This window comes from Macaca thibetana, chromosome 9 (assembly GCF_024542745.1).
Source record: "Macaca thibetana thibetana isolate TM-01 chromosome 9, ASM2454274v1, whole genome shotgun sequence".
Lineage (NCBI taxonomy): Eukaryota > Metazoa > Chordata > Mammalia > Primates > Cercopithecidae > Macaca > Macaca thibetana.
The window spans coordinates 111,786,585-111,813,961 of NC_065586.1; the positions used below are offsets into that span (position 1 = coordinate 111,786,585).

Consider the following 27,377-nt stretch of genomic DNA (forward strand, 5'->3'; position numbering starts at 1 on the left):
TCATGCTGTATGTTGTCTGTTATTCTTTGTTGATAGTTTCAGGCTTTAAACCAATAACAGTAAAGAAGGACAAAGAAGGGCACTATATATTGATAAAGAGTTCAATTCAACAAAAGACTTAACTATTCTACATATATATGCACCCAACATTGGGCACCCAGAGTCATAAAACAAGTCCTTCTAGACCTATGAAAATACATAGATAGCTGAACAATAATAGAGGGTGAGTGCAACACCCCACTGACAGGATTAGATAGATCATCAAGGCATAAGACTAACAAAGAATTTCTGGACTTAAATTCTATACTTGGCCATTTGGACCTAAAAGATATCTATAGAAAACTATACCTATTAACCACAGAATATACGTTCTTTTTATCTGCCCATGAAACGTACTCTAAGATCAACCCCATGCTTGTCCATAAAACAAGTCTCAATAAATTTTTTAAAATTGAAAATATAACAACCATGCTCTCAATCCACAGTAGAATAAAAGTAGAAATCAATAGCAATAAGATCTCTCAAAACCACACAATTACATGGAAATTTAAAAATTTGTCCTTGAATGACTTTTGGATAAACAACAAAATTAAGACAGGAATCAAAAAATTATTGGAAGTAAGTGAAAATATAGATACAACATACCAAAATTTCTGGGATGCAGCAAAAGCAGTATTCAGAGGAAGTTTATAGTGCTAAACACCTACCTCAAAAAATTAGAAATATCTCAAATTAATTATCTAACATCACAGCTAGAGGAACTAGAAAAACAAAAACTAACCCCAAAGCCAGAAGAAGAAAAGAAATAACTGAAATCAGAGCATAGCTGAATAAAGTTGAGACACAAAAATCCATACAAAGAATCAACGAAACCAAAAGTTGGTTATTTGGAAGGATAAAGAAGATTGATAGACTGCTAGATAGATTAGCAAACAAATTGAAGAAGATCCAAATAACCAAAATCAGAAATAACAAAGATGATATTACAGCCAATCCCACAAAAATATAAAAGTTCCTCAGAGAATATTATGAGCACCTCTATGCACACAAATTAGAAAATCTAGAGAAAATTGATAAATTTCTAGAAACACACAATTTCCCCAAGATTGTATCAGGAAGAAATGAAACCCTGAACAGACCAATATTGAGTTCTAAAACTGAATCACTAATAAAAACCTACCAACCAAAAAAAGCCCTGGGCTAGATGGATTCACAGCTGAATTCTACCAGACATACAAAGGAGACCTGGTATTCATTCTACTGAAACTATTCCAAAAAATACAGCAGGAGAGACTCTTCCCTAAGCATTCTATGAAGCCAGCATCACCCTGATACCAAAACCTGGAAAAGACACAACAAAAAAAGAAAGTTATTCAAAAGTCCTCAACAAAATACTAGCAAATTGAATCCAGCAGCGCATCAAAAAGTTAATTCACCACGATTGAGTACCTACATTCCTGGCATGCAAGGTTGGTTCAACATATGCAAATAAATAAATGTGATTCACCACGTAAACAGAATGAAAAACAAAAGTTTATGATCATCTCAACAGACACAGAAAAGTTTTCAATAAAGTCCAACTTCCCTTCATGATAAAAATCCTCAAAAATCTAGTCATCAAAGGAACGTACCTCAAAATAATAAGGGCCATCTGTGACAAATCCACAGCCAACATCATACTGAATGGGCAAAAGCTGGAAGCTTTTTCTTTGATAACTGGAATAAGACAAGGATGCCCACTCTCACCATTCCTATTCAACATAGTTCTGGAAGTCCTAGCCAGAGCAATCAGGCAAGGAAAAGAAATAAAAGGCATCTAAATAGTAAAAGAATAAGTCAAATCACCTTGCTTTGCTGATGATATAATTCTATACTTAGGAAACACTAATGACTCTATACTTAGAAAACACTAAAGACTCCACCAAAATGCTCCTGGAACTAATAAACAACTTCAGCAAGGTTCCAGGACACAAAATTAATGTATACAAATCAGCAGGATTTCTATACACCAATAACATTAAGCTGAGAGCCAAACCAAGAATAGAATCTTGTTTACAATAGTCACACAAAAAAATACCTAGGAATCCACGTAACCAAGGAGGTGAAAGATCTCTACAAGGAGAACTACAAAACACTGCTGGAAGAAGTCATAGATGACACAAACTAATGAAAAACATTCTGTACTCATGGATTGGAAGAATCAATATCTACTGCCCAAAATAATCTACAGATTCAACACTATTCCTATCAAACTACCAGTCATTTTTCACAGAATTAGAAAAAGCTGTTGTAAATTTCCTATGGAACCAAAAAAAAAAAAAAAAAAAAAAAAAAAAGCCCAAATAGGCAAGGCAATCCTAAGCAAAAAGAACAAACTATAGACTTCAAACTATACTACAAGAGTACAATAATCAAAACAGGATGGTACTGGTGCAAAGACTGACACATAGACCAGTGGAACAAGATAGAGATCACAGAAATAAAGCCACACACTATGGCCCTGTGGTCTTCAACGGAGTCAACAAAAATAAGCAATGAATAAATGACTCCCTATTCAATAAATGGTGCTGGCATAGCTGGCTAACCACATGCAGAAGAATGAAACTGGAACCCTGCCTTTCACCATGTACAAAAATTAATGCAAGATGAATTAAAGAGTTATATGTAAGACCTCAAACTGTAATAATCCTAGAAGACAACCTGGAAGACAGCCTAGGAAACACCATTCTAGACATTGACCTTGGGAAAGAATTTATGACTAAGTCTTCAAAAGCGATTGCAACAAAAACAAAAATTGACAAGTCAGATCTAGTTAAACTAAAGAGCTTCTGCACAGCAAAAGAGAACATTGTTAAAAATATCAAAAAGTACCAAAACTACTTATGACAGTGGTTATCTCTGGAGTGATAAGCAGGGAGATAAAATGAGGAAGTAGCACATAGGTTGACGAATGATCTAGTAACATTCTAGTTTTTAGGTTAAGTGGTAGGTTCATGGATATTCATTATATGGAAATTTGATCTATGGCTTGATTTTTTTTTTAAATAATAAAACTTTTTTTTTTATTATTATACTTTAAGTTCTAGGGTACATGTGCACAACATGCAGGTTTGTTACATATGTATACATGAGCCATGTTGGTGTGCTGCACCCATTAACTCGTCATTTACATTACATATATCTCCTAATGCTATCCCTCCCTGCACGCCCCTCCTCATAATAGGACCCAGTGTGTGATGTTCCCCTTCCTGTGTCCAAGTGATCTCATTGTTCAGTTCCCACCTATGAGTGAGAACATGCGGTATTTGGTTTTCTGTTCTTGCGATAGTTTGCCGAGAATGATGGTTTCCAGCTGCATCCATGTCCCTACAAAGGACACAAACTCATCCTTTTTTATGGCTGCATAGTATTCCATGGTGTATATGTCCCAGATTTTCTTAATCCAGTCTGTCACTGATGGACATTTGGGTTGATTCCAAATCTTTGCTATTGTGAATAGTGCCACAATAAACATACGTGTGCATGTGTCTTTATAGCAGCATGACTTATAATCCTTTGGGTATATACCCAGTAATGGGATGGCTGGGTCAAATGGTATTTCTAGTTCTAGATCCTTGAGGAATCGCCACACTGTTTTCCACAATGGTTGAACTAGTTTACAGTCCCACCAACAGTGTAAAAGTATTCTTATTTCTCCACATCCTCTTCAGCACCTGTTCTTTCCTGATTTTTTAATGATTGCCATTCTAACTGGTGTGAGATAGTATCTCATTGTGGTTTTGATTTGCATTTCTCTGATGGCGAGTGATGATGAGCATTTTTTCATGTGTCTGTTGGCTGTATGCATGTCTTCTTTTGAGAAGTGTCTGTTCATATCCTTTGCCCACTTTTTGATGGGTTGTTTTTTTCTTGTAAATTTGATTGAGTTCTTTATAGGTTCTGGGTATTAGCCCTTTGTCAGATGAGTAGATTGCAAAAATTTTCTCCCATTCTGTAGGTTGCCTCTTCACTCTGATGGTAGTTTCTTTTGCTGTGCAGAAGCTCTTTAGTTTAATTAGATCCCATTTGTCAATTTTGGCTTCTGTTGCCGTTGCTTTTGGTGTTTTAGACATGAAGTCCTTGCCCATGCCTATGTCCTGAATGGCATTACTTAGGTTTTCTTGATTTTTAAGTCAGTGGGAAAATGATAGAATATTTAATTAATGATGGTGGGACAACTCACTGTGGAAAAAATGAAATAGAATCCCAATTTGCACATGCACAAAAATGAATCCCAGATTTATTAAAGACAATCAGTTTTGACTTAAAAGAAAGAAAATTTTTAAACTTGAAAAAGTATAGGAGAATATTTGAGACAACAGAAATGTATTATTTTACAGTTCTGGAGACTGTAAGTCTAAGATCAAAATATCAGTAGGGTTGATTCCTTCTGAGAGCTGTGTGTGCCTCTTCCTAGCTTCTGGTGGGTTGCTGGCAATATTTGACATTTCTTGACTTACAAATGCATCCCTTTGATCTTTGCCTTCTTCTTCATATGGCATTCTCCCTATGTCTCTGTCTCTCTAGACTGAATTCTCTTCATAAAGAAACTGGTCACCTTGAATTAGGGGCCCACCCTATTTTATTGTGACCTTGTATTAACTAATTATATCTGCAATACCCCTATTACCAAATAAGGCCCCACTCTGACATACTAGGGTTTAGGACTTTAACATTACCTTTTTGGGAAGACGTATTTTCAACCCATGTAACCGTTATTTTTAAATTGTATGTATGAGTTATATGTACTATTTTCAGGATACATTTAATAATTTTATTTTTAGGAAAAATATTAAGCAGAATAAATATGAACAATAACTGTTTTGTGCCTTGAACTAAAATTTTTAAGATAAAAAATGAAAGCTAACACACCCACATTCACCATCCCTATAGAATACTTTTTGTGATATGGGGTATAAGGTCTTGCCTACCTATATAGCTTCATTCCCAATACATTTTCTTATATTCTAAGGAAAGTAAAATATTGACTGTTCTATGCTATTTTATAGAAATATTAGAAATATTGGTGTCTTTCCATTTCCTCTTATAGTCTTTCTGCTTATTATGTCCTCATCTTTCTTATTCTATCTCTCTTTCTCCTCCTTTCTTCTTCCATAACCCTCTTCTCGTTCTCTTTCTTCTCCTAGTTAACTCCTTCTTCTACCTCACGTTTCACGTGGAAGCCTTCCCGGCCCCACTGTCCAGTTGCTCTCATATGAGACAGCCCTCCTCTTTGGCTCCCATGGCTGCATGTGGATTTCTCTTTCATTGCCTGTTTGATTTATGTGTACTGAAGACAGAGAATCTCAATGCCTAGCATGGTCCCCGAAATCTGATCTGTACTCAGTAAATGTTAATTGAACCAAACCATATATATCTCATTTATGTTTTATCTATGCCTGACTATGACCTTGGCCATCACATTACCTGCGTCCTCTGGATCCTGAGAAGTAAAAATACTGTCTGTATGCTTCTGTTTTGCAAGCACAAGTACACATTATAGCAATTCAAATACTAACAGATATTTTAGCATTATATCTGGAAATTTTCTTCACTTCCCAGAAAACAAGGTTGGTTAAAATAATAGAGGTATTTATTTTTTTAAAAAGGAGGGAATATGCTGTATATTTATTACTTCCCAGATCAGTGGTATTTTTTCATTTCGTTATCCTTAGTGAATTTTATCTCAAGCCTCATTTTACTCTAAATCTGTTCTCTACTACAGGAGAGTTCCTTGCTTTGGTTAATATTTAACTTTTTAAAATATATCACATTACCTTGGTGAGCAAAATATTCATGTACTGTAAGATTACTGTCACTATAAAATTATGCATATACTATAAGATTACTGTCTTTTACTATAAGATTACTGTACTATAGATTACTATAAGACCACTGTCACAGTAAAATATGCATGTACTATAAGATTACTATCTCCCAAAAGATTTATAGAATAAAATACTTTTACTATTCTGTTCCTTTGAATTATCAGGTCGGACCACAGGGATTATGCAGAAAGTAGTTTATTTTTGTGCATTCTGTTTGATTTCTTTCTAAACAATCTTAACTTTTTCTAGGCTTAAAAAAATTAGTTTGTGTGCTAATGCATTACTTATTGACAGACATGGTCATATTTAGCATCTAATTAGTGGACAGAGTTAATGTTTTCATACTTCTTATATTTTCTTATATCATTCCGGCCTCAAGCTGTCTTCCGCTTAGCTGTCGTATTAGTTCCCTGTGACTAGTACAACACAATTACTGTAAACTCATTGGCTTAAAACAATTTATTCCCTTGCAGTTCTGAAGGTCAGAAGTCTGAAATTAGTCCTACCTTGCAGAAATCAAGGTCTCTGTAGCCACGCCCCTGCTAGAGGCTGTAGGGGAGAATTCATGATCTTGCCTTTTTTAGCTTCTAAAACTACATTTCTTGCATTCCTTGGCTCCTGGCCCTTTTCAAAACCAGTATTATCACATCTTGCTTTAGTGGTCACATTACCTTGACTTCTCTCTAGTTAAATCTCCCTATGCCTCTGTCTTATAAGGGCACTGTGATTACAGTTAGAGCCCTTCAGGATGATCCAGGAAAATATCCCCATCTTAAGACTTAATTTGATCACATCTGCAGAGTCTCTTTTGCCATATGAAGAAACTTTCACAGATTCTAGAGATTAGGACCTGGAGATTTTTGGGGGGCATTATTCAGCCCACCACAGCTACTATCTGACCAAATCACACAATGCACTTTTCTCTGCCACAGCTTTAATTTCACCCATGAATTTATTTAATACCGATATTGTCTTTACATTTTTACACTCAATTCAAAACTCTGAAATAGAAATATGTTAAGTGCAGACATCCGACTTGTATCACACTGACCACCAGATGGCAAACTTTGTCATTGTATTTTTAGTCCTAATCTAAATTAATTTGACAGCCTGAGTAGTTAAATATGCCAATTTAAAGTCCCATATAATGCCATGCAGTTTAGATCAACTGAAGTTTTGTCACACTAGGTCATTTTTTATGAGAACAACTACACACAATCAGATATTAATCTAAGCTACTTTAATGGTTTCTGAAAAAGATTACTTCCTTATCTAGCTCTAACATCAACAACTAAGCATGCTTCTATTTCACAGAAAATTCTTCCAACACTATCTCTCTTAGTTTTTGGGTAATTTCTTATAAATTCTAAATTTAATTGATATGATGAATTATTCATCTCAATTTTAATTACTTATATACAGGATTTCTCCTGGAACTTGTTTCATTAATGAATTCAACTCAGGCAGGTACTAATCCATGTCACTTTTATCCTGTAGTATCACATAATATGTAATATAAATAATGGGTACAAATAAGGCAGCTTTCTAAAATAGCAAAAATTATTATTTTATTGTTCTACTGTTTTCCAAAATCATTGCACTCTTATATTATCAGTCTAAACAATTCAGAGATATCAAAATAACAGCTAATATTCTTCTTCTTTCCCTCTTACAGAAACTTTTATAGAAAAGTTCAGAAAATGTATATTTAAGTAAATTAAAATTTGTATTCTAAAGATAACACTTTTTGTATTTCCCGGGCATAAAGTTATAGGTATAGATGTGGACATCAGTGATACAGAAATATAATTGGGATCATTCTTACAGTGAGTTTTTTCTTCTTTTGAACCTCATTCACAATATCATGTTAAGTTTGTTGGCCCTACCCTATTCCATCTCCCTGTATTCCTCAAGCCAAAGTAAACATTATTCCAAACCTTATTTTGATTATATATATATGTGATTATATATATATATCTGCATTTACATATACATATATATACACATTTATTCTGATTTTTTTCAAAAAATTATGTTCTTAACATTTTCCAATGTTATTAAAATTCCTTGAAAAATTTTTAATGGTCGTATGATATTTTATCTTTTTTGTATTCAAATTTAGCCAAATAGACCAAATTGTCTTCAATTTTTCACTATTATAAATGACACTTTCATAGAAACTTATAAATCTTGCTTATATCGCTCATTATGTATTTCATTAATATAGATTCCTAGCAGTGGAATTACTAGGTCAAATGATATGTGGACTTTTGATGTTTCTGATATCTGATAGCAAATAGTTTCCAGAAGGGCCAAACCAGTGGCATTCTCTTAATAATACTCTTGCCAAAGTGCTTCATTAATTTAATTTTTGCCAACTAGGTAAAAATATTCCTTGATGTGCTCCTGTTTACTAATTTATCTTATGAATCCCTTTCCTTTTAAGGTATGTAAATTATATATAATGAAATTTATATAAAATCATCATTATCCAGCCTACTGCACTAATACTAAAAAGGAACATAAACATTTGGGATGATGAATATAATTTCTAAAGGTGGCAGGAGTTACCGGATGGAATTCAGAGTCCTCTTTATCTTTTAAAATAGGGTTCTCTGGCTTTTTACTTCACATAGATTAGTGTTGTCAATACTGCAATAGAAAGATAATGAGAATAAAAGTAGCACTATTAACTAGAATATTTTGTGCCTTTAGCTTTTAGTAAGTCCCATATTTACTTTGTAGCTTCTTTTCCCTGAGAAAATTGGAGCCTGAACTCACAGGGTTCTTACGAAGATACAATCACTTTAAAAAGTGTGATTTTCCTAAAGGGAATTATTGTTTTAACAAAATCTACATACGTTGATAATTTTAAAACATATGAAAATGTATAAACTCTTTCTTCATTTTCTTTTTTTTTTTTTTTTTTTTTTGAGACGGAGTTTCGCTCTGTCGCCCGGGCTGAAGTGCAGTGGCGGGATCTCAGCTCACTGCAAGCTCCGCCTCCCGGGTTTACGCCATTCTCCTGCCTCAGCCTCCCAAGTAACTGGGACTACAGGCGCCCGCCACCTCGCCCGGCTAGGTTTTTGTATTTTTTAGTAGAGACGGGGTTTCGCCGGGTTAGCCAGGATGGTCTCGATCTCCTGACCTCGTGATCCGCCCGTCTCGGCCTCCCAAAGTGCTGGGATTACAGGCTTGAGCCACCGCGCCCGGCCTCTTTCTTCATTTTCAATACTGTTTATTGGAAACGGCTAAATTCTTTGCATAGGAAGGGGACATAATTTCCAGTGACATTATATTTGCTCTTCCTCTTTCGTTTGCACTAGAGAGAGCCTTGCCATATCTGATACATCATTCTCTAAAGGTATGCTTGCATCATTTCCAATTAAATATTTTAAGTTAGCAGTATACAGTAAATTATCATAAATGTTATTGTAAATTCAAGCTGAAGTGTTAGCAAGAAAATTGCTAAAGGATATCATTTAAGCTCTTGTTGGTTTTGTGTATTTGCTAATGTCTGTGGTGTATATTACTTTGACGAGCTTACAGTGACTTCTAACTTGAATTAAAATACGGTTTTGGTCAATCCTTTTAAGGTCAAGATAAGATTTAAATTAGAATATAATTTGCTTAGTTAGTCATCTCACTTTTTTTTTGAAGCAAGTAAGCAATGAATTGGGAAAATAAATTATAATTGTTTACTTAGGATTCTCAGAAAGGGAACACACGTGCTTTGTTGACAACAGTGGCATTCAGTAGATTGAATAATAATTTATCCTTTATTCATTACTTTTTTATTACTGATGGAAAGAAGAGCTGGTTAAAAGGTAGCAGAGACCAGTTAAATGTTCAGATCTATTTTAATAATATTTATACGAATTCATTCACTTTATAATAATTTGCATATTTATTTGAATTTTGACCTACTTGGCCTTAGAATTGTCAGTGAATATAAGGCAGTTTCTGAAGAAAACCCAGAACACTCACTACAGTGCTAGAATTCAATTGGTATTTGTTGGCATGTCACACATTCAGATACCTTGCATGTCTAACTATTACATACTGAAATATATGTAATGAAGAGCAAACATAGTGAGAAAAATATATATTAAGTGAGCAAAGTTTGTGTCAAGTAAATGATTGACACAAATGTAGTTCTGTTTTTTTTGAATTCTAGTATCACAAACTTATTCCAATATATCTGAAGAGTAAAATCTTGTTCCTGTGGTTACTGTAATTAAAAGGGAATGGGAAAGGCAGGCAGGAAAAGATTTATGGGATTCAGAGATGAGAAAATGTGAGAGATTTGAAGAAAAAGAAGTTAGAAAGGAAGAGCAATGTATAGACTTTGACAAATGAGAAGAAATAATGAACAGGAATTTGTAGTATAAAGAAGAAGGATAAAAGGGTACATTTAGTCTCACAAAACTAGAATTGTATAATGAAAGAATTATTTTAACCCAAATTATTATTTAATTATTACAATGTTGTTATTCAAATTCTACACATCCTTTGTCTCACAGACATCTAAGGCCTTTAGTACCAGTCCAGTCCATGACAATGTCTTTTCCTAAAATCTCATCACTTGTTTATGCCACTTATTTGACAACTGATTGCACATTTGCATTTCTGAATTGTTCTGTGATTACAATCTTCTATTATAAGTTAACATTTTATGCTTTAAATCTCAATTTTCTAAGTAGGATACAAATCTGGAAGACAAGCACTCTGTCCTATTTCTTGCTAGTTTCTGTAGTTTTAGCAAAGCATCTTGCATTGTAGAGGGATCTCAATTCTTTAATGACTTAGTATAATATACAGCATTTTTCAAACGAAAGAGTCATTTATCCTATACTCAAAGAAAACGATAAAATAACACTGAAAGCATGCAGAGACTTGGGTGAAATTTAGAAGCTTTGGAACATGTATTTCATCAGTAAGTTATTTACTTTGTTTATGTGATAGTCCTGACATGGAAGATCAGTGTAAGCCAAGATAGTATCGACAGAAAGAGTATAATAAATAGAAAAGGGGTACATGAATCAGATTATTTACATTTTGGAGATGGTGACTGCAGTGAGTACTGCACTTGAATTAATTCCAAAAGATCTCCCTTGAGCTGAAAGTGTGTGTAGTCATAATTGCATGACCTGTGACACATTGTCTTTGTCCCACAGACAGGTTACAAATTTGGCGCTGCATCAAGATAGAGTAATTATAGGGAAGCAGAAACTGTCTGGATATTCCACTGAAAGCTGAAGATGTGATCCATTCTTGATTTGCTTTGCTAATAGCTCTAACTTTGAGAAGACAGAGAGAATAGTAAGATGAACAACCAACAGGCGGGGGATGTAGGCGTCCCGGGAGAGAGAAAACCATCATGCCATTTGAGAGTATATAATAGAAAGGAAAGAGAATAGCAAAGAGAAGCATTTACATACCCCCAGATTTTAGCAACATTTATTCCAAAATGTTTACAGGAAAGCTATTTTGATTCTGTGGCAAGAGAGCTAAAATAAAATACCCCAATAAATTGTTCATTCATTTATTCAGTTTAAGTAATGGTATTAGAAAGTGTAAAGCTACAAGTGAGTTAAGGCTTCAAAATGAACTTTTGTTCTTTTTTGTAAGGATAACCTGACTGATACAGCAATGTTATGCTGCAGATATGATATATCTTAACTTTATAATGGCATTTATGAATATCTGGTGTTCTTTTGAAGTTGATCGAAAAATGGACACTGGGTAATAGCATAGTTGGTGGTGGTGGCTTCTGAGAGGGGCCAATAATTAGCACTCTTTGCTTTCTCTGGGTTCTAAACAAATAGGAATTAAACAGTTAATTTGAAAATACTGGTCAATATATCATTTTTATTATTGATAAAACTCATGCTGAAGGACATAACTTTGGGTCCATAAACCAAATTATTTTGCTAATTCTGAACTCCAGAATTAGGCAGATTTTGTCACCTGCCATGGATAATACATTAAGATATGCTGCCTCCTGTGGGTAGCCTTCCCAGATAAGTTATGAGAGAGAGGATCCAAATCAAATTCACATCATCTGCAGGCAGATTTGCTTCTAAAAGGAAGACAGGCAGATTCATCTGTAGAATTAATCATTTCACCTCCTTGGAGCACAATGAGTAAGAGCAGGAGACAAGCTAGGAGACTATGGAAAATACTTCTTCATCAAAATTAGGAAGGGCAAAAGGTTTTCTTTCCCCTCTAACTTTGCCTTGCATCTGTTCTCTTAGGCCACTGAGTTTAACCATAAAGCCTGTGGTCAACTATGTGAGAGAGGAGATCAGCAGTTTATTTGGGCAGGAGGCCAATTCTAAGGTCAGCTGCTTTGACCATTATCCTGAGATCCATGGTGGTCAGTTTTGATTCTACATTGAGAAGATTCTGAAATGGGTTGGAACAGGACATATATCAAATCAGCTTCAATGACACTCTGTATCCGAAGCTGGAAATTTACCGCCAACTTATTTCTTATCTTAAATTATATATAACTCTATGGCCATATTAAATAACTCTAATACTAGAATGCATAAAGATACATCAGTAATAAAATTCCAAAAACATAGAAATGCCCTAATTAAATAAAATCTCCTCACTTTATCAAATTCCCAGGGAACAATCATTAAAGTTTAAAAGATTTTATTTGTTGGCAAGTTAAAACCATAAGTAAAGTCTAAAATTATTTTGCCTTTGTGAGTTAAAAATTCTTCAAATAAATTCCAAAACCATTCTTCAATATTTCTTATTAAAATATTAAACATTCTTCAATATTAATCTCAGCCATAAGCATTCACCATTCACAGGAAGAGTTGGGATTGTCTGTTTCTCACCAGAATACATAAAGCTCCTTCAGCGTCAACACTGCTATATTAGTTCAATGCCAAGCCTTCCATGGACCTAATTTTAAATAATACAAATTATTAATAATATATGGAAAATGTTCAGAGCACTGGCCACGCAGTCATCAAATTTAGAAAACAGACCAATTCCTACCCTTTAAATGAGTTATCTCAGGCAAAATGATATACCTAAACCTAGTTCTTAGTGTGGCCAGACACCGTAACAGAGACTCAGTGGTGTCTAAGGAAAGAAGGGTAGATGGTGAAACCCTGATTTTCATCTTGCCATGATACCTATCAGTCTATACAAGTTGTCCAGAATTCGTGAGCTATGAGTTTAAATCTCAGTGGGAGAAATCCATAAGCAAATGGTTGATTTTGGTATTATGCATACTTATCTCTTAGAGAGACATTGCTGCCTTCTTGCAAAATTTAGAAATTTGTGTCTGGGCACAGTGGCTCATGCTTGTAATCCCAGCACTTTGGGAGGCCAAGGCAGATGGGTCACTTGAGGTCAGGAGTTTGAGACTAGCTTGGCCAACGTGGTGCAAACACTGTCTCTACTAAAAACACAAAAATAAGCTGGGCGTGGTGACATGCACCTGTAGTCCCAGCTACTTGGGAGGCTGAGGCACGAGAATCGCTTGAACCCAGGAGACGGAGGTTGCAGTGAGCCAAGATTGTGCCACTGCACTCCAGGCTGGGCAACAGAGCGAGACAGTGTTTCAAGAAAAAAAAGAAAAAAATTAGACATTTGTAATCATATCAGCCCCAAGCACATCTTATTCAAGCCTTCTCCTCCAAGACAGTATTTTAAGAATTTTTTAGTTTCCATATATCCCAACTCTAAATTGAGAGTGACTGTGTTTGGTGAATAGCACCCATGCTTTTGTGACTAACCAGAAGGCATTTCAGTCTTATTTTGCTGTGGCTGTTGCCACTATATGTCTCTATGACTTCACTTCCCAGGAAGTATTTGTCTCTCCTCTGTCATTAGCCAATTCAGAGACAATCTAAGACCACGTGGTAGAGAGTGACCTTGAGCTTGTGTTCAAACTAAATGGTTGTAAGTTTCATCCATAGGTCCTATCTTGGTCCTAAATTAATTTTTAAATTCAACAAATATTTGTTGAATATCTTCCATCTACCAACTACTTTCTAGATGCTGAGATTAACATATATAGAAATCCCAATACTATCAATAGAGACAAACTTTAAACAAATAAGTGAAATATATAGTATATTAGATGATAAAGAATAATGTGGAGAAAAACAAAATAAGGAAGAGGGAAAGTGGCAGTGTGTGTGTGTTTGTGTGTGTATCTGTGTGAAGATGATTGGCATTTTAATTGAGGTGGTCAGGGAAGAAGTAGAAAATGAAATTTTAGGTAAAGGAACTAGTGTTGGCTACTTAAGCCTAACACTAACCATTTAAAGCTCATTCACATTCTGTTTATATATACACACACAAATATCTATTTATATACACAGTAACCATTTAAAGCTCATTCGGGTTCTATTTTATATCTATCTATCTATCTATCTATCTATCTATCTATCTATCTATCTATCTATCAGCTCTCCATAAGAGATTGAATGAGCCAAGAAAGCTGTCTAGTCATCAGTTGCTGAGGGGCTGGCTAAGACAGAAATACACAGATACCTTTCTCAGTTGCCCCAAGTTGGGGACTCACTGCTCATATATATGTATACAAAGTACAAAAATTAAAATTCGAGTTCTATAAATTTAGAACTTGACTTCTTTGTAGTTTAATATGTTGAATAACAGCAAATATTCTGCTCAACAATTGCCAAAGCCTTTTTTTCCATATAATTAAGTCACTGCCTCAGCGAAGCTTAGGAATAGTTGCACTTGCATAGTAAACAGTACATTAAGGCCTTGGCCCTAGTTGAAGTCCAGTGATCTTCATTTTTGTTTTCTGGATTGCCCCGTTAATTCTTCTATCCTTAAGGAAATGGAGTGGCTTATTTGATTTCTAAATTTAAGTGAAATAAACAGCATCAGTAATAAAGATGATGTTGAAGGACTTTCTCCTTAGTTCAGCTAAAAATGGGATCCTTATCCCATGACCGTGAAAGATTAGGCTCACAGATACATTTAAGAGTGGGAAAAATGGAATTTATTGGGCAAAAAGAAAAAAAAAACTCAGCAAAGTGAGAGAATTTCCTGTTAACAGGCCCGCATCTCACCAATTGACTCCCAGGTACCACCCCAGAACAGGAGAGGCCAGGTTCCTCCAGCTGCAAATAGCAGGAACTTCCCAAGGCTCCACCCAGTGTGCACTCCTCCCATTGCGCAGGCCTATCAGAGGTTCTGCCAGGCGGCCTATTTTACGTGGCTGTCTCAATGATATTGTGTTGTCTATCTTCACTTTTTACTTTTTAACTTGTTCAGAATCTCAAGCAGATGAGAAGCGTCTACTTAATAATAGAAACTTTATCAGAGACCCCCAACAGTTCAATAAATTCATTATTGATTGCTAGGTAAGTGTCCATTTCTAGAGAAAGGGTAATGAAGCATTTATTTCTTTTCTCTGATCCACTTAAAATTTTCATCAACCGAGAAATAAATGGCCTGATTGTCAAATTTAGATATTTATGGGAAAATTCATAGAAAGGACATATATTAGAATAAAGGGAATTTGTAGATTAAGTGTGAAGTATATCGAATATATTTGGTGAAAGTTAAAATGCTTTTGGTAAAGGGAAGATAACTGTAGGTTTAGATGTGTCCTCTTAGCAGGAATATATCATAAGCCAATACATTCAGGAAAATGTACCAGTTGATTGGTGAAGCAGAGAAGACATAGAGGAAGAGGCTGCAAAGTTCTTGGGAGCATCATTGGACCATGAGAGGTTGAATGAGCCAAGAAATCTGTCTGGTCATCAGTTAGAGAGGGGCCAGCTAAGTCAGAAATACTCAGATGCCTTTCTCAGTTGCCCCAAGTTTAGAACCCACTCCTTATAAAAATGTATACAAAGTACAGAAATTAGAATTCAATAACATATGGTCCAAAAAGTTGTATTCCAGGACAAGGGCTAAGGAGTGTTAAGTTTTGGAGAAGTTTTGCAGTGGACAAAAGATGGTTTCATGAAGTTTGAAAATAAGGGAAAACATGCCCAGTCTGCTAGCTAGGGAACTTCTTGGGTATCATGTACCTATATACCTCTTGCCACCTTGAGTGGACATAGTGTTTGAAAATAAACTGAATTTTTCTAAATCCATATACCTTATCTGTCCTATCTTTTGATATACTACATGGAGGGAACCCTGGAATATGAAAAGGCAAAACTCATTCTTGTGGTGGCTTTTATGATTTGAGTTGAATTACTAGCAAGTATGGCAACTCACTATCTTGATTATTCTCTTTGCCCCCAAAGGGCATTGATCTGTTCAGGGAAATGGAATAGGGGTCAATGTGAAAGACCACATGCAGAGAGATAACTAACACATTGGAAGTTTAAAAGTTCAAAGAGAATTCTGCACTCAATAAAAAAAATAGGTTACAAGCAATCACAACAGTAAAACATGAAAAATTTATGATAAATACCAATGTGAAGTTCTGAATTTAGTTTCAAAAATTTACTTATAGACATGCTAAATAGAGAAGACTTGTCTTGATCAAAGTTCGTATCAGGGTATTCAAGGGCCCTAGATGACCATCTGTCAGGTAAGTCACAGCACTTCTGAGCCTGCTTTAATAGGAACATTGGACTAAGTAAGCTCCAGTATTGCTTCCAAATCTGAGAATGAGTTATTCCAATGAGTCTGTGACTTTCTCACATTTTGATTTTTGTGGTTTAACACATTGTTCCAAGTACATAAGAAAGCTGATTTATATCAGTCATGAGTAATCTGTGCTACATCAAACTGCCCTTCACATTAAAAAAATTCAAACAATTGAAATTCATTTTTTTAAAAAAATGCCTGTCATGTCTCCTTTCACAAAATATTGAAAACAAGTCAGATTGCCTATTCATTTATCACACCAGTTAGTCAATGGTCATTATAGGTATCTTCCACTGGAGACTTAAAAAATTATGTTTAGCAGATGTCTTCACAAAGGAGCTTTTTACTGAAGAACCATTTCTTAGCATTTTGCAATATTGAACTAAAAATGATTCCATTAGCTAATAGCAAAATAATCCCATTTCCTCAAAGAAAAAAATATGTATTGATTAAATGGAAAATGCCAGTGTTTGGGTCATTTACGTAGCCAGGAAGATTTAAGAACCTCTTGAAGAACTTCAAAATTATAGTCATAAACTACTGAAATGTTCAACACGAACTCCTTATACACTAAATGTAAAAGCTAACTGGATTATGTTGCATTTAGAATTTTTTAACCTAGAAACTAGCATGTTGTAGTTCAGAATTGAATCATTAGCTTTGCATTAATTCCCAGAATCAGGGAGAAAAGAAATCTTTCTTTAGTAAATTACTTCTTCGGGTGGGGAGAACTACTGAGAGATTGATCTGAGCTTTATTGTAGCAAGAGCCTCAAGTCATAAATTACTGGCACACAGCAGAAGTCAGTGTGTCATTTCTATTGTGGTCAGATGCTTTTATATTTCCACTTGTCAAGGTTGACTTGATCATATTGTGCACTTCCTGGATGTCAAAGACATAGCATTCATTTGTCCTTCTCTTTGAGAGCAGGACAGGTATTTCTTTCACAACTTAAACTTCTAAGTTTGAGAAGAAATATACTCCATAGTATGACTGTGGGGGTATTCTATGTGTGAAAATTTTTTTCAAGTGCAGATTTCAAAATCTGAAATTAACCAGGTTCTCATTTTTGCTCTTTGAGGAGTAATATGTATTAAAATCCATTCTGAGGATCTAGCTTTTAAATGACCTTTTCAGTACTCATCCTTTTGCTCATTTTGATTTGCTCAGATAAATTATAACCACCTGGCCTTTTGTATTAAAAAAGGTTACATACAAAATTGACCTTTCGATACTTATTGAGAGAGCTAGGTTCATTGTATTTGAGATTAACTGCTGTTGCTGTTTTCTGAATGATGTGTTAAATAACTTTAGTTGAGGATGGTAAAACCTATTTCTTGTGCCATTTTGTTCCAGGCTAATTCTAACACCATAGGAATGGACTGTCTGAGAAATACAAAGAAAATTATGTTTTAGAAAACAATGAATCGAATTTATTTAGCTCCTGTGTGCCTAATGATTTACAGATGTGATTTCAGTGTATCTTAATCTTGATAAACCCAATATTATCCTTTGGCCAGTCTGCCCTTCACCATCTTGCTTATTAAGATTCCGGCTTCTTTCTGTCTGTTTCTTGAATATTTTAAGCTCAGGCTTGCCTCAAAATGTGGCGCTTGCTTTTCCCTCTGCCTGAAATGTTCTTTTTTTGAATTGGAGTCTCGCTCTGTCACCTGGGCTGGAGTGCAGTGGCGCAATCCCAGCTTACTGCAATCTCTACATCCCGGGTTAAAGCGATTCTCCTGCCTCAGCCTCCCAAGTAGCTGGGACTACAGGTGTGTGCCACTACACCCAGCTAATTTTTGTATTTTTAGTAGAGATGGGATTTCACCATGTTGGTTGGCCAGGATGGTCTCGATCTCTTGACATCATGATCCGCCTGCCTCGGCCTCCCAAAGTGCTGGGATTACAGGTGTGAGCCCCTGGACCCTGCCTGAAAAGTTCTTTTCTAGCTTCCTTTGTTCCATTCACCTAACATTCCAATTGCCACCCTACATTTTCTGACTTCTGTGTAATTAGGTTGGACTGTGTGACTATTTCTGATAATGAAGTGTGTCACTTGTGGGCTGAAGCACTGAAAAGTCCATACACAATTCACTAGTCCCTTTTCTGCCATGATTCTTCGGGAAGTCTTGGGTTGAGATGGAAAGTGACAAGATTGAAGCAATCTATATTGCTGAATTACCAGATGGGAAGTTACCTAGACCAGAGGATTTTGTGTGAGCAAAAAATAAACTTTTCTATGTTCAACTACTGAGCTTTTGGGGATGTGTGCCTATTCTGATTAACTGTTTAGGGTTTCAGGGCAAATATCATTTCCCTTTTGTAACCACTCCATCTAAAGCACTTTCCTTCTGCACGGTACCTTTCCCCTGACCATTTTGTTTCCCACAGCAATTTTTTCTGTAATACTTTTATTTATTTGTTTATGTAAGTCAATGTCAAACAAACAAGACTTCCATGTGCTGTTAATTATGATTCTTAAGTGCCCAGAGTATTCTTTAAAGTTGTCAATAAGCATTCATTTTTCAACATTTCGTTTTAATGTAAACAAGTACAAAAAGCAAGGTAAAATATTACCTTGCAAAGGCCCATTGAATTTCCTGTTGGTCACCAGAAAGCATAGCCTGTATCAAGCCATAGCACAGTTTATAAGACTCTCCTACATAAATCCATTTTGCATTATTTCTTTTATCCTGAAATGAGATCATCTTTGGCAAAGTCTTTATCAGTGATGCTATCTGTGTCAACACAGAAAATATTTAGAGTCCATATTTTAATTTTAAAATTTCCCAGAGTCACCTTCAAAACTTCTGCAATATTTTTGCATATATGGACGTCTTCATCCACTAACGAATAGCTTTGTTGCTTTTAACTCCAGGCTACATAAATACTTCCTGCAATATCAGACTATACTATCTGCCAGTGTGCCAACTTCCAGTTTCCTGGCACATGGTTCAGAAGAGTCCCTGGTATTTTTTTTGCTGGCATGGAGAAGCTTGCTGAATAGAATCAAAAGGGTTACCCTATACATCAGTTCCTAGGAAAACGGCATGCAGTTAGAGCTCAGTAAAAATTCATTCAATTAATTATTACAAGCAAACTTATTCACCATGGAAATCTTGATATGAGCAAACTCTTATCAAATTTTTCTACAAATAGGCTTTTATTTATTTTATTTTATTTTTTTTAAAAAAAAAGGAAAAAAAGAATTTTTTTCCTAGAATTTTAGTCTAAACTATTCAAGATCATCCTTTGGAATTTGAAGTAAAGAACGTCATAATTTGCTTCCAGTCCTTAATGAAGTTTCTTGACAAGGCATTAAGACTTTACTGAAAATTATTTTCTTATTGCTAAAGCATGAAGAGATGTGCCACATGACATACAGAGCTTCATTTCTCATTAGGGAACAAAATGAGATATGTGATCAGGTATAAGATAAAAACAAGTATACACAGGTATATCATCTGCATAATCAAAGTTTTGCATGCAATATTAACTCTTCAGTATTATGAAGATTTAAGTGATTTTCTTTTGGAAAAGTGTTCACAAGTTGGAATTCTTTGTTAATGAGAAGTCAGCAAGCACACCGTTGAGAAAAACCAGGGATTGTCTATGCTGGATCATGTTAGTGTTTCACTTAGACTAAAAAGAAATGACGAAATTCTAATCCTTTCCTAATTTATTTCAAAATACTCAGTGTTAGCAAATATTAGAAATTTCTGGAATGGATGTGATAATCAGATAGGGATATTTCTTTGTTTGCTCCACACTGCAAATTAGCATGATCATACCCCTGACCAAAAAATGATTTTACCAAGGTCTATCCAAAGATATAAAGCTTAACCGATTTGCTTAACAACTTTGTGATATGCTTCAAGACACAGCTTTTGTGTTGAGAAAAATTCAAATTTTGGTAAAATTCTATCCCCCACCCCCCCTTTTTTTTTCTTTTCTTTTCTTTTCTTTTTTTTTTTTTTTTTTTTTTTTTTGAGATGGAGTCTTGCTCTGTTGTCCCAGGCTGGAGTGCAGTGGCGATCTTGGCTCACTGCAACCTCTGCCTCCCAGATTCAAGCCATTCTCCTACCTCAACCTCCTGAGTAGCTGGGATTACAGGTGTGTACCACCAGGCCTGGATACGTTTTTTGTATTTTTTAGTAGAGACAGAGTTTTGCCATGTTGGCTAGGCTAGGCTGGTCTTGAATGCCTGACCTCAGGTGGTCTGCCTGCCTTGGCCTCCCAAAGTGCTGGGATTATAGGCATGAGCCACTGTGTCTGGCTCTTATCCCTTTTAAATTAAACTTATTTTCATGAAGACTTATCAATGGACAGATGTCAGGCACCCCTTCCATTTTCTTGACTTCAAAACTTAATTACAAAGAATTGCCCCTGTAAGAAGTACTGTTTTGTCTCCCATGATGTGTAAGTAGGAATGGATAACATAGATATGTAAAGATAAGGAAGATTTGCTAATGAAGATTATTCATTTTCTTTGACATTTCCTAAATTAACCTAAACAATGACAGTCCATGCTTAAAAGGACCATACTTATAAAAGTAAGGTATATTTTATTTAATTCCTGCCAGTAGGAACCTTTTAAAAATACCTTATTACAAGGAAATGATGTTGATGCTATCAGGTCATATAGTTTGTAGCCCCCTGCTCTTGATGTTGATGCTATCAGGTCATATAGTTTGTAGCCCCCTGCTCTTGATGTTGATGCTATCAGGTCATATAGTTTGTAGCCCCCTGCTCTTGTTAATATTGACAATTTCCAGAGTTCCAGGAGACTAATTTTACATTGAAGTTATGATCTACAATCAGTATGTAAGGCTGATATCTTTAAGAAACAAGATCATTCAGTATAGAGTATGGGTGGCATTGCATATACGCCAAAGTTTACAGAAAAAACAAAGTTTGGGAACCACTGAGCTACATGAAGACAACAAATAAATGAAATGTTTCCAATTAAATGTCTGAGCTTTGAACTAATTCTGCCTTGAAGATAATTTTCAAATTCTTATCTAGCAAATAGGAATGTGTCAGTAAATCTAAAGTAGTTTTGCTGGCTTTTAGAATTTACTCCCTTTTGTTTTATTTTTAAGCATTAATATGAGTTGATTGATTTATTTCTTGAAAGAATTTAAGGAAGTAGAGTTACATTTTGGTTCAGGATGAGGGGCTGTTAACTTCTGAAGACAGCAGTAAGTTAATGATTTAATCCACTGAAATTGCAGGGAAAAAATTAAAAGTATCATCTATTAGTGACAGGTTCATAACTTTTCTAGTCCTCATCTATTTGCCCTTTAGAGGTCCGTGATCTGCAGGTTGAAGAATTTCCTGCCTAGAGGATCTGTGAGGTTCCTACCAGGTCTAAAAATCTGTGGAGACTGTGTCTTGGTCATATGAATTATATAATCAGTGTTATCCAGATGCCAACAGGACCCTCATTTGTTGACATCATTTAATCCCTTATTTTGGACTTTTTGTTTTAATTTTACTTTGAGTGATAATATATTTACTTTCAATAGTAATTTACTTAATGTATATGCATAGTCATGCTTATACTTTCTACATACATTGACATGCCCATGTACTATATATGCATGGGTATATACATATATATAAGATTATTGTATTAGTCTATTTTCACACTACTAATAAAGACATACTTGAGATTGGGAAGAAAAAGAGGTTTAATTGGACTTACAGTTCCACATGGCTGGGGAGGCCTCAGAATCATGGTGGGGGGCCAAAGGCACTTCTTACATGGTGGCGGTAGGAGAAAATGAGGAAGAAGCAGAAGCAGAAAGCCCTGATAAACCCATCCGTTTCATGAGACTTATTCACTGTCGTGAGAATAACATGGGAAAGACCAGCCTCCACGATTCAGTTACCTCCCACTGGGTCCCTCCCGCAACATGGGAGATTTCTGGGAGATACAATTCAAGTTGAAATTTGGGTGGGGACACAGTCAACCCATATCACTTATATATGCTATTAACATTTTAGAAGCCAATTGCAGGCAGAGTTAGTTACTGCTTTGTTTTTCATGTATGTGTAGTTTTAAGGATTATTATCCTAAAGTCATTCAAAGAGTTATATGTCTTGCGGTATTTGGAAAGGTAGCGAGTATGAAGTTTGGGGAATGATACCATATTTGAAGTAATAGTATTAAGTTGAAGAATTATCTGTATTCATGTTTGATAGAATCAGTGACTCTACCCGACTCTGCCTGGTAGTCAAATTTAAGCATAGATATTCTTTTCTTTTCTTTTCTTTTTTTCTTTTTTTTTTTTTTTTTTTTGAGATGGAGTTTCGCTCTTGTTGCTCAGGCTGGAGTGCAATGACGCAATCTCGGCTCACTGCAACCTCCACCTCCCGGGTTCAAGTGATTCTCATGCCTCAGCCTCCTGAGTAGCTGGGATTACAGGCATGTGCCACCATGCCTGGCTAATTTTATTTTATTTTTTTTTAGCAGAGACAAGATTTCACTATGTTGGTCAGGCTGGTCTTGAACTCCTGACCTCAGGTGATCCACCTGCCTCAGCCTCCCAAAGTTCTTACAGGCGTGAGCCGCTGCACCCAGCCTGATTTTCATATCATTTTTAATTCCATGGTTTGTTTTATATGAGATTTTGAATAGCAAAACAGTTACTATGTACAACTAATAAGATACTAACATCTCTTTAATTTTTAAATTTTCTTCACAACAATGTTTATGGCAGTATGATTATAATCTATTGTATTATGATCAATTTGTTCTCTTGGCTTTATTGTTCTGCTGAATAATTGGCAATAGCAGATTAGTTATAAAACAGACACATCTGCTATATGGCTTCTTATGGGTATACAAAATGTTAAACTTCGTTTTATATAAAACATAATCCTAGAAAATAGATTAATTTTCAAAATTTCTTAAGAAAATACTCTATATTTTTTCCTAATTTTCAGGTTGAGTTTTTATCACTCTTAGTCACAAATGGTGGAAGGCAGTTCCAAATCTAAATTCATTTTACCACAATAATGACATTTTCCAACTGTCTCATAAATTTGCAACATTTGTTAAAAGGGAGACTAGTAGAGGAAAATGTGTCACTATTGCTGAAGAAAATGGGCCTGTGGTAATTAGTGTGCCATCTTCGGAGATAAAAATAGTGCTTGAAATTTAACATTATAATTGTACCAATTAGCAGTTATTGAGTGCTCACAATGTGCCAGCCTGTGTGCAGAACAGCCCAAGTGTGTGATCTCTTTAGTCTCAACCTTATGACTTAAAGATATTATTGCTATTCCCATTTTATAGAGAGAAAGAATGAGTGAAAGGCCTCAGTAATGAGATTATGATCCAATTGCTAGTAAGTGCAACAGCTGGGCTTTAAAACAGGTCCTCTAAGGTATAGGCATAGTGTAGGTACTGTTATTATTTATAGATGAGAAAAATTGAGGCTTAGAGAGGTCCAAATAATTTGGTTAAGCTCAAACAGCTAAAAAGTGGAGAGACTGGTATTTAAAAGTAGGACAATTGTTAAGAATAGGGGAGGAGGGCAGAAATCATTTGCAAAGATCATCACAATTTACTCCATTTGATTATTTTAGGGCTATCACGCTAAAGCAAGAGTGTTACAGGGGAAAATGATTTTCTCTTCCTAAGTTTCACAGTAAGAACATTTGCATTAGTCTCCCAGAGGCAGAAACTCAGCTGTTTCAGCAAGGGCTCTCTCACCAGTCTTCCACTAGGTGACCCAGAATAAATTTATTTGTCTAATTCTTTATTTGTAACTTTACTAATACTCTATATTGTGCCCTAATTATTTCCATTTTACCAGACTTGCTTTACAAGCTGTAGTAGTAAAGTCCTGGGCAGGAAGAATATTTTTCTTGTTCTTTATATAAAGTAATTTAGTAGACATTCAGTTCCTAAAAAGTGATGGAAACACAAAGCTCAGAAAACAAACTAGAATTTTTAAATATACTTTTGCATTCTACAAATTTAAAAATTGAACAAAAGTATCAGTCACTGATTTTTTTAATGAGTTTTAGGAGGCACAGTAACATATTATAGTCCATGGCACTCTATTTTTTGTCAACGATTGTGAGTTTGGAATATTTGCTGATTTATATTACAATGTGTGATATTGAGTATTCATTAATTCTATTTTGTAGACTTTTTACTTTTAGATATAAGGAAAAGGCAAGATGAGGAAAAAGAAGCTGTTCATTTTTTCTAGCAATCACTTGTCATATGAGATGCCATTTGTATGCTGAGGAGAGCTAATACAAATGGAGAAAATTGATAATACAAATCTTAGAAAATTGTGTTCAAACACAAAGTGGAATTTACAATTTTCTCAAGACTATTTGTACATGATCATAGGAAGGGTAGATTGTATATTCGTGTGTGTGTTGTCTGGGCATGTTGGTGTATGTGTTGTTACCAAAGACAAAGAACCTGGTGTCTTCCGCATTTACTATCCCTCAGCATCTGAAATAACATTATGTTTGCATTTTGCATAGAAATACTATTCAGATCAATTACCCATTCCTATTGAGAGAGGCAGAAACAGATTCTATTTGCCAGGAACTGTATTTTTAATAATATAATTTTGAAGTTATATTGAAGTGAATAATTTGAAAATTTAGATCACATTCACTTTTTACTTTGAATATGTATTTTTAAAATGAATTTATTCAAAAAAATGTAATCTACAAACTTAAATTGTTACTCATTAACAGTTGCATTATTTCTATCCCATATTGTCATGTGACTGTTCTCTTTTAATAATAAAAACCAGCTATTAAAACAAAAATTTTAAATAATAAAGTGTGATGGCAGTTTATTATCTAAACTTCTGCTTAAATAAATAAACTTGTGTTTAAATAATTTGGCCCGTGTTCCTTTATCATCTACAAGGGAGTTTTATGAATGTTCACTCACAGGACTACATCCATTTACATTCAAAGATGAGTAGTTAACATTTTAAGTTAATAACAGAGAATCTTTAAAAATATCTGTGAATAATGAAGCCATTCGTTGTGTTCAAGAATTTTGCCTTTCTTCAATAATATAATTTTCTTCTCATTTTAAAGAGTATTTAATTGCATCACACGTCCTATTTTAATATTTAATAATAATTTTATTAGCTGTATAGAATGAGAAGGGCAAAAGTTGCAATATCTAGTGCTGGTCATCAATTTTTTTTTATCATGACTTAATGAATATTATAATTACAAAGAGAGGCAAAAAGATAAATTAGCTTAGTAGTTGGTTGGGACTTGCTAGTTTATTGGTTTTAGCTTGGGCAAAGCCCAGAATAGTCACAAAGAGAAAGAAACAAGTATGTGGGGGTGCTCTAGAAGTTCTTGCACACAATTTCTCAACTTACTAATCATGACTCATTTTGAATAATAAACAAAGGCTTTGACCAAAATTATAAACACTGCCAATAATAATTCCTTCTGGTTCCATAGCAGTTGACAGGGGATTCTAATGACTTACAAAACTTAGCCTTGTCAGGTATATGTTCCTTTAATTTCTATTAATGCATTTTGGCAACTTTTCATTATCTTTTCTTAAATATTTTTACTGTTTTTTTCTTTTTTAGCTAAGACAAAAGTATGAGTTATTTTGAGTAGGAAAATTTGGCACAGCCATCATTGTAATAACGCTTTTTACTCAAGTAGCACCTCTCACCTGAGACTTTCAAAGTGGTTTTGAGTACATTGTATTAGACCTACAGGATGGAGGTCAAGGGAAAAGTTATTTGTAGGCACCATACATTAAAAGCCTCTGTGGACATATAACCGAGGCCATGGGGAGAAAGTAATTTTCATCTTTAGTACTCGAGATATGGATATGTGTGTAACATGATTCCTAACTTTTCAATGCCACTTGTTAAAAAAGGGAACCAGATATTGTTGAATTTCATGAGCATTTAAACCTATTTTAAGACAAATCATTTTTAACCCCCTCCAGCAACTGCTTCGAGAACGACAACAGATGGCCAGCCGTCCCTTTGCTTCTGTTGATGTAGCTCTGGAAGTGGGAGCTGAACAAACAGAGTTTCTGCGAGGGCCATTAGAGGTAGGAACAGCAGTGCTGAAAGAGGACCACTGTGTTTGCATATTTATTATATTGCTTCTCTAATCTACATCTGCTTATGAAGCCAAACAGAGTCTGATTATCTAGAGTTGACAAGATTCAGCTACATATGTTATGCCATTTTCAAGGCACATAGTTTTAATAGTATGACATGAGCTGTAACCAAAGCCACTGGAGAATCTATTAGCCTAGGCAAGAGTGACAGACTGCTCACCTGGCAGCCGTTCTCTGACAGATAGGAGCTGAGGGAATTTAAGATATAGGTATGATCGGAGAAACAAAGCACCTATATTTAGTCTTTGGAGTACTCTGTGCCCCTAGTTAACAGTTCACATCTATCTTTATTAACAAAGTTTACTTAGAAAACGTGGGTGGAGATGAGTTGCATTTTAATTACATAGCTTCATTTTTGAATATTGAGAAGTGAATGTTTCTCACATATAAAATGAATATTTTTATTTGTGGTTAATTGCTGTATTATTACATTCCTTTATTGCAAAGGCAGAAATAGAGTATGATGAAACAGAAATCATATGCAACTAAATATGGTATTAGAATCCAAAAGTAATCCATGAAGTGGTTTCTGCAAATAATAACCCCTAAAGGTGCAAAATTCAAAGCATTATGATGCATACTAATTTAATTGTATGTTTATTACTTTTGTTTACATTTTATATGTGGTAAAATATATTTAAGTAGAAGGGTTAAGAAACTGTAGAATTGAAGCATTTTATTCTTTTTTAGATGCCTTTTTTTTTTTTTTAAGAGCTGGCCAATCCCTGCGTCACGCCATGACC

At 35.0% G+C, this 27,377-nt stretch overlaps 1 protein-coding gene across 4 annotated transcripts in view; it reads left to right on the forward strand.

Annotated features, from left to right (window-relative positions):
* ATRNL1 (attractin like 1) overlaps positions 1–27,377 on the forward strand; it is an 827,091-nt gene that overhangs the window by 577,249 nt on the left and 222,465 nt on the right. For 3 of the 4 annotated variants that reach the window (XM_050804667.1, XM_050804669.1, XM_050804670.1), the window contains one exon: positions 26,455–26,562. The exons of the other annotated variant lie outside the window; for it this stretch is intronic. In XM_050804667.1, the coding sequence (XP_050660624.1) occupies positions 26,455–26,562 (108 nt within the window). The remainder of the gene's footprint in view (positions 1–26,454; positions 26,563–27,377) is intronic. 4 annotated transcript variants of the gene reach the window in all.